Source organism: Venturia canescens, chromosome 9 (assembly GCF_019457755.1).
Source record: "Venturia canescens isolate UGA chromosome 9, ASM1945775v1, whole genome shotgun sequence".
NCBI classification, from domain to species: Eukaryota; Metazoa; Arthropoda; class Insecta; order Hymenoptera; family Ichneumonidae; genus Venturia; species Venturia canescens.
Genome location: NC_057429.1, coordinates 16699868 through 16708645, shown reverse-complemented (window position 1 = coordinate 16708645; position 8778 = coordinate 16699868). Strand labels below are relative to the sequence as shown.

Below are 8778 nucleotides of genomic sequence, written 5' to 3'. Positions count from 1 at the left end.
TCTCTCTCTCTCTCTCACTTTTTCGCTACAGTTCTCGTGTGCACACAGTCAGGAACCAGAAACATCGTCAAATTTAACTTTCCCCCTCCACTTTTCACAAGCAATATTACGACTCGGTTCGAAAACTCAATTTTCTCCGGTAGATTTTACTGCGAAAACTCATAATATGATCCTTCTTAGTCATTCGCGTTCTACTCGAGAAACGTGCTCTCTCACACCCCCATTCTTCGCTCTATTCGCCTTCACGCTTCCTAAGACGCTTTCTCTCTTTTCGAGCCTCTCTCCGCGCGTTTGAACTCACGTAAACAAATCTCCTTGCCTGCTTTTCTCCGCTCGGTTGCATTCGAAACAGTTTATTTAGCCGTGTCTCTAAACTCTAAAAACATGACAATAATGTTTTTAGAGTTTTTGGACGTGACTGGAATTTGTGGAAGGAACGATAAAACAACGCTTAAAAGTCGAAAAAGTCTCTTTTGCCGGTGATTTTGCGTGATTTTTCACAGGTGTCAAAATTTTGAGGTTACGCAAACCAACGTCGCATGGCATTCACTCCTATAGAAATGTATTTTTTATCAATCGAAACATTTATTTTGTTGCGATATAGAAAGTAAAAGTATATCACGGATTTAGAGCCAGCATCAAACAGTTTCGGCGAATTGTCGGCTAGATTGCACGGGAGTGTGAATGAAAACGTAGAAGATGACAGTGAAGAGGTGTAAATATACATATATGATAAAATGATGATGCAGTGTTTCTATACCGAAGGCTCTAGTCTCTCCCGGTGGTGGATTTCAAAGTCAATATAATGGGAGAGTGACTGAGACGGTACGGAGAATGAGGCTAGAGAGCGTGAGAGATGAGGCTAACCTGCAACAGGCGGCTCATTTAAAGTTTGATGGGTTGACGAGTGGCGGCGCTGGTGTTCGCCGGCGACGCGATCCGAGCGTGCGGCGAGCCTCGCGCGGTGAATTCACGAGTTCAGTGATTCAGTAAAACGCCGGTACTCGAGGCGTCAGCACGGTGAGAAACGGAAATTTTGTTGCGCTCATATCGCGAAATGCATGTTCTTCAAACGAACGTTACAGAAATTCACTAGCAAGATTGGTAGCGCGTTATCGTGTTTTTCGTTGAATCAAACTTGAGGGCATGTGGTTCATTTCGAAATAAAATAATCAACAAATATTTGACAGTTATTTTGAAATTTCTCCCGAGTGAAGTGGCCGGTGACGTGACATCGAAAGATCTCGTTCGTGGAATTTCGCATAAAAACCAAGACCACCGACCATCTCGAATCGATTTGTAAGAATTACACCAAAATAAACACTTTGTGAAAATAGAGCAAACGTCCGACCCTCTTGATCGCGTGTTAACGAAATTTCGTGGATCGATCAACGTGATTACGGGAAAAGTGAATGATAAAAATATTGAAAACTCGTGTTAACTTGAATGATTTCTCGGATTTATATTTGAACGTGTACGCGCGTGTTTTTCTCTGCCTGTGTGAGCGCGAAGCCGTCCGGGGTTCGGTGATTCATCGATCCTCCATTCGTATTTCCTTTCCGCGTATTTTTTTCTCTTTAATGTCTCGTATTTCAACCGGAAGCTGCAGAAGAACGGTATATTGAAAACTAAAGAAGACTGTAGTCTTGCGGATGATTCGGAGTGCCCGTACCTATAATATATGTGCAAACAAAACACATATATATATACGTACAGATAAATACGATACGGGTAAACGCGTGCTCTTTGAAGTGAGAAAGAGAGAAAACAAAGAAAGGAGAAGAATAGGAGAGTCTCGTGCTCGTAACTCGAGAGCCGAACACACGCTCGCAGCGGAATCTTTTCTCATTTCTTTCCACATCTATTTCTCGTGTTCGCTCGTTGTTTGACAACGACAAATATCAAACAGAGTCGGACAAGTGGGCTCGCGTACGTGTACACACAGAAATCTATAAACATAAATGCAGAAAAGGCGAACGAACCGCGAAAGTTTGTGAGTGTCCCCTAACGAGAAAAATAGTCGAGAAAAAGTTTGAAAATTTCCCACGCTCCGCGTTGTTTTTTCCTGGATTATAAAAACTTTGACAAATTCCCGGAGCTCTGCTTCCACGCGTTTTTTTTCGTCATAATCGTAAGCCAAGTTTTAACATTTCTTTTTCACCTCGAAATTATGGTTTGCTGAGGCGTTTGTTCGCGCGTATCCATCGTGTTTTTCGAGCGTGGGAAGTCCCAAGATCCCGGGAGCGAAAGAGAGTCGGAAGATACAAGAGAAAGACGGAATTCACCGATCGGTCTTGCGATTAGCGGCAGAACCAACAAAAGCGGCGACCGTAACATTATACACGGATTGTGACCGCGCTACGTGACGTATATATACTCCTCGGATACAACATATATTTACATAAAACATCGCGTTCCGCGCTTGGAAATCAAGTTACAACAGGAAAAATGTGATCTTTGAGAGTCCAAGACAAATATATCAAGAGTGAACATAATAACAACAGTATTAAGATCGAAGTTCGTGATAAAACCTTCCGTTTTTTTTCTTCAATTCTCTCGTCATTTTTTATTCCGAATTCCATCAAGATGAGCAGGAATAACGGGAACGGGATGAGGCTCATGCCGATGGTCAGCACTATCTTAATCGTCGTGTTTTTTTCGCGTTGCTGCGACTCGAACGAGCTCAAAGACTATTGTTCCGTGCATCGCTACGAAAATTTGATCATCAGCGGTTTGAGATTCACCAAAGAGGTCGTTACGACCGAGTACGCAAACGTTGGCGCGTTCAAGGCGATTCACTGCTGTCTCCGTGGATACAGAAGCATCGAATGGTGAGTCCGATCAAAATTCGTTCGAGTTATTTATTCGTTTTTTAATAGAACGCTCACGGTTCCAAGGCTTTTTTCACTTTTATGGGGACTGAGAGGATTTTCGGGGAAGTCAAGGTTCCGCGAACGAGAGTCGACTCGTCTATCGATCGCAGTGCACCGCGAGAGCATTTTTCCCTCTTCAAATTCCTTTCGTCCCCCATATTTTTAACAAGTTTCCGCATCGAGGCTTTTTCACCTGGCGATTTCTCAGACGATCTTTACTCTTGCGCCATTAACGAACCTCCAATGCGAATCGAGCAAACGAGCTATTTCGCGCAACGAACTCGTTCGAAATGTTATTTACTGAGGGACACTATGATCAGTTAGTTAGGAAATCAACGATTTTCCGACGCAATATTCATTCCACGATTTCATCATTGAAAACTACTGTCAAGTGGTGAAAAAAAAAATGAAATAAAATTAAAACAAGCGCGACACACTCGTTCTTCGTGAAATATTTTCTCTCTGCGACATTTTCGTCCTGCTGTCATCTTCCATCACCTGTCATCGAAAATCGCTGCATTAAGGAGGGTGCTGGATCACGAAATCAAAATAATCAGAATTTGATCAAATTTTGTGATTACATTCTTTGGCATCAAGTATACAAATACAATTTTTTTCACATTTTTTTACCACATGGTTATCGAATAATTGAGCGTTTCAAATGAGCGCTAAATTTTCAAAACGCTTTTAGACCAAGTTTAACGTACCGATTAAATGTTAGTGGATTTGTATTACAGCATATCTTATTTAAGATGTAAAAATATTAAAAACGCTAGTTTTCCAAAACCATCAACTGTTAAATGCAAATTTCCACGCTGACACATTTTCACTGGTATTTTTCAAAGAATTATCTGCCTTTTTTCATCGATTTTATTGCAACAAGTCTCATTTTGTTCGTCAACCGGTCCTCTATGAATCCACCGCGTAGTTGTTTTTTCAACTTGATCGTTTCACTGATGCAGCTAATCGTTCATTGAGTGAAAAAACTTTTTCATTCATAATTTCTCTCAGGAATGAGTTTAAAGGAAAATCTACGCGGTGAATTCGTAGAGGATCGGTTGACGAACGAAATGAGACTTGGTGCAATGAAATCGGTTAAAAAATACAGATGATTCTTTGAAAAATACCTGCGAAAATGTGTCATCATGGAAATTTGCATCTGTCAGTTGACAGTTTTGCAAAACTATAATTTTAAATATTTTTTCACGTTAATAAAATATGCTTGAATACATATCTACTGACAATAAGTTTAATCGGTACGTTGAACTTGGTCTAAAAGCTTTTTAAAAATTTAGCACTCATTTGACTAGCATGCATAGTTACCTTAAATCGAAGTAAAGTTCTTATGCACCAAATGTACAACTGTATATGCTTATACACACGTGAATTATTAGTGTTCAATTACTCGAGAGCTACGTGGTAAAAAAATCTAAAAAAAATCTTCTCATTTTGAAATTCTTTATATGTTTAAACATGGCAACATTGTATCGTCGCGATATTACGCTGAAGTTTCCAACGTTGGAGTCCAACGAAATGGTCTAAAAAAACTCTCAAACAATTCCAGTAAATCTCCAATTTTGTTCCCTGTCGAATTTCCAATTCGTCATATTTCAAGCCACATCAATAATTCGTGAAATAAAAAAATAATGAATTATAAATATTTTTTTCGTTCATTTCGTTGAACTCCAACGTTGCAAACTTCAGCGTCGTCGTCGCGATCCACCCTCCTAAATAACCAACAGCAGAGGTTACAATACGACGTACCTTCTTCGTATTATGCGACTCCATGAATTGACATTTTACATGAATATATTTAATCAAGAAATGGATGTACTTGAGCATGAAAGCTGCGTAACGTCGTTCTCTCTGACGGTATTTCGCGGAAAGGAATTAGACACACGCGTCATCGAGGTTCCATTACAATATTGAATGAGCGGATAATGAAAGCTCGTGCAATTACGCGAATCAATGGATAATCATAATCGTAGTTACGAAAATGACATAATAAGAGGACAATCATTCCGCAATTTATATTCATAGATAAAATCCAGCACCATTGGCGAATGGAGCGAAATTGACGTTCAGTGCGGAACTGAGTAGAGGCTCGCAATGAAAATTAATTTTATCTCGTCTCGATAAAATCCCCGATTATTATGAGAATGAAGCGGGGATTATTTTCAAATTGATTATCCCACAGCCGAATGGTGAATTTTGACGTTTGCATCGTTCGAATTCAACGACTCTTTTAAATCACTTTTCTTAATAGATTTTTGGTGATCCTTCGGTTTTTGGATCCTTCGAATTTTGTCTTTTTTTTTCTTCATATCAATATTTCGCATATTTGTAGCGGCAACTTTGCTTTCGCATCGTAAAATGGAGCTCGTCGCAGGCTTGAATCCAGATAATCCAACTGGAATTATGACCGTTGTTAACGAGCAAGGATTTCGTTGAATCGCGCAGTTTCGAATGTTACGAAACTTTAGAGTGCGTCGCTGCCAGCCCGTAACAAGACTTTTTAATAATTGTAGTCCATCAAAGGTGCACGAGCTGCTGATATTTTGTTTTCATTCACTCTCGAGCATAACTTCGGGGCCTCGTATTGCTGCGAGCCACCACGGGCAAGTTTCACCTCGTTAATTCCGGCGTTATCGTTGCCTCGGATTTACTGGGAATTCCGCAATAGCATCGCGTCTCGTGGATACGCCATTATAATTTGTTTATTCGTTATCCTCGCTCTCCCACCGGCTTCGACTCTCGTGAAACACCAATTTCTACGGTCTCGTCCGTCGCCACAGAAAAAACGCACAAAGTTCGGCTCGCGAGGGGATCGGAAACGGGCCGGAAATGACGCGAGTTTGTGGCTTCGATCAAACGGAGCAAGTCAACGCTGTGCGACGCAGTTACGCGGAATATCCCCGCGCCTCGTTATCCTCGTTACTGCAATTTTTACATATTTTCATCGGTTAATGGAAATAACGGATTTCCATGAGGATAATTATTGGAGAATCAGGAAAAAGGGCCGTGGCCCGAATTTCAATTTTGGACAAAAATAAAATTGAATCGATTTTAATGAAACTGTACGAAATATTCGAAAACTCAAATTCTTATTTTGAGTATTTTTTCATCGAAAATGTTTTTCAAAGTTTTCTTTTTCCATGATAACTTTTTTCAAACTTTTTTTTTTAATTGAGTTTCCGTACACATGAAATATTCGCCTCGAAATTGACTTTTATTTGGGTTTCAATCGAGTCGAAGTGTTTTTAAATAAAATTTTTTGTTTCATTCACAATTTCATTTTGAACTTTACAATTTCCGTATATCGAATGTTCGCCTCGGAATTCATTATTTTTTGGCGTTTCAATCGAACAATGAAAAATCGTTTTTCGTTCGTGAATCCAATTATTTTTTGCTGACTCAACTAGTGTCGTATTCACGCGTGGACGGGGGAATACGAGCGAGTTTTCGGGGGTGAATTAGAAAGCGGGGAATGCCCGGGAACGAATAAGTTTCGGAGGCGGTAAGTCGGAGAGCGAGCTCGTTCCGAGCGGCGAGGGATTTTCCATAACGTTTTTTTTTATTCTCGCTCGTTCTCCCATTCGCGAGTCTTTTATTCTCTCGTTCGTTCGATTCCGCGCGCGAGCGGGTTTAGTGGACCATCGACGAGCGAGAGCAGGACGCGATGTACCGCGTTCGCCCGCCCCGACAATTCCTCGAGTTCTCCCGCTCGCGCTGGTCCATCGTCGCATCAAAATCTCTATTAAGGGGCGACGGGGTCAACTCGGGTCAGCCAAAAATCGTGCCGCACTTTTTGGACGTCTGAAGAGCTCCAACCACTTTTTACTCTCGAACATGGGGAATCGGAGCGCGATTTTCTGCAATTTTTTCTTTCGCAAATGCTTGAAAAATGCGAAAAATGGGGAAAAAAAAATTTTTTTTCGCAACTTTTGAAGTCTCCGGGCTTCTCCTCTACGCGCTGGGACTCGTGTTTGCGAGGCAACATGACGCTGAAGTTTCCAACGTTGGAGTCCAACGAAATGATGGAAAAAAACTCTCCAATAATTCCAGTAATTCTCCTATTTTGTTCCCTGCCAAATTTGCGATTCGTAGTTTTTCAAGCTGCACCAACGATTCGTGAAATAAATAATTGGTGAATTAAAAACGTTTTTTTCGTTCATTTCGTTGGACTCCAGCGTTGGAAACTTCAGCGTCGTGAGGCAACGATTTACAACTCTGGAATAAAATGTCCTCGACGCAGCAGCTCCGATTGAGTCGAAATCGCGGCGAACAGCGACTCGATCCTCACCACGGAAAGGGGAAAAACCGAGGGAAAAGTGGCGAAAGAATGACCCCGAAAACTGCGAGGTTCGATTGATCGACGCACGAGTCGAGCATTCGTTGCCTCGAGCACGAGCAACGTCGGCCGACTTTTTCCTCCGTCAGAAGGCCGAATTTGGATCTGAAGGGGTGGTCGCCCAATTCTGCGAACGGAGGCGGCTCCGTTCGAAGAAACCGGATTAACAACGAGTCTCGCGGCTCGACCGTCCCTCCCACGAACAAAGTCGCGTTCGGAGCTTGGTTGCGTAACTCGAAAAACTGAGGAAAACTAATACGGAGACGCGGAGGAAAATGAGGCAAGTTTGCCGCCCCCTTCGAGGGGACAGACTCGTCGGCCACGTGGCAAATTAGCGGCCCTCCACTCGCTCCTTCCTTCGCCTCCCGTCCTCGTCGGCAGTTCGCACCAAAAGCTAACATTTCCTCCTCGTTCAGGCTGCCCGTGCCCTTTTTTCCGGGCACTTGAGTCGGAGCGTGTACCTCGTTTAATTCGTCATAGTTAATTCAATGAAAGCGTTTCGTGTGTATGCGCGATATGTTGGTGGTGGCAACGGCCCGTGGTTCTTTCTCGTTACTGATATACATCCTAACAGGAAAAGTCACGCGAGCGCGGCGAGTCGGTGTAGCGCACGAGAGAGCCTCGATTTTCCCCTGCTTAAGGTGGCTGAGCGGCGGTCGAGTGCGAAACCCCGAATGTGCACTCGGGACCGCGCGAGCTTCGGGAGCCCGCAGCCTCAATTCGACTAAATTTTCACGAAGAAGCGTGCACAAAAGTTCGTGCATTCGGGGATGATAGAAAGATTTTCGGATTCTTATCTATCGCAGATCAACTGGAAGAAGGTACAATGGGGAGGACTGGATACGCTCTCGAGTGCATCGAGGAGCCCCCGCGGTGAGAGCCAAAGAATAAAACTTTTGCCCCGGAGCCCCCGATCCGAAGAGCTCGCAAGATGTCGCGCACAGTTCGAGAGAATTTACACACACTTTTCTCTCCCGACTCCCTCGGCGCGTCGTCCGCGCTTTCACACACGCGCGAGCACGTTCCCGCACACACAAAACTCACGGGAGCTTGTGCCCCGGGGAGGACGGGATGAAAGAGAGGAGAAGTCGAGAGGACACGGGTCGCCGGTGGACGTCGAGGGGGTCGCTTCCTCGAAATCACAAAAGGACACACCCTCCTTCATCCGCCGCCGAGCGGTTATCGTCCGCACACACCTTTGCCACGAATTCTCATCTATTTCTATTCATTCCTTTGCCATTATATTCGCCTCCCGGCCGGCCCGCGGACTCATCGCTCCTGCCGTTTTTCGGCTCCGACGGAAGCCGTGTCTTCGTTCCTCGAGAAGCGGAGAGGCCTCGCGACGAGCCTTTTTATCCAAACGCTCGAAATTCTTCGTCTCCTGGTTTTCTCGTACTTTGCCAAGTTTCTCAGCGCCTCGGAATCGGAACGAGAATCCTCTGGGAGCTTTTGCGTGCTCGAAGAATCGCGCGGTTGCAACGAATTCCGGAGTTTTTACTCCGTTATTCCCGACCCCGGCGCCTCGTTTATCGCACAACGAGCATTTTTCATCGA

At 43.6% G+C, this 8778-nt stretch overlaps 1 protein-coding gene across 1 annotated transcript in view; it reads left to right on the top strand.

Moving 5' to 3' along the window:
• The first annotated feature begins 832 nt into the window (after positions 1-832).
• Positions 833-8778, top strand: part of LOC122416051 (uncharacterized) — a 59679-nt gene continuing 51733 nt past the window's right edge. Inside the window, exon 1 of the mRNA XM_043428721.1 lies at positions 833-2831. Within this exon, the coding sequence (XP_043284656.1) occupies positions 2587-2831 (245 nt within the window). The 5' untranslated portion in view covers positions 833-2586. The remainder of the gene's footprint in view (positions 2832-8778) is intronic.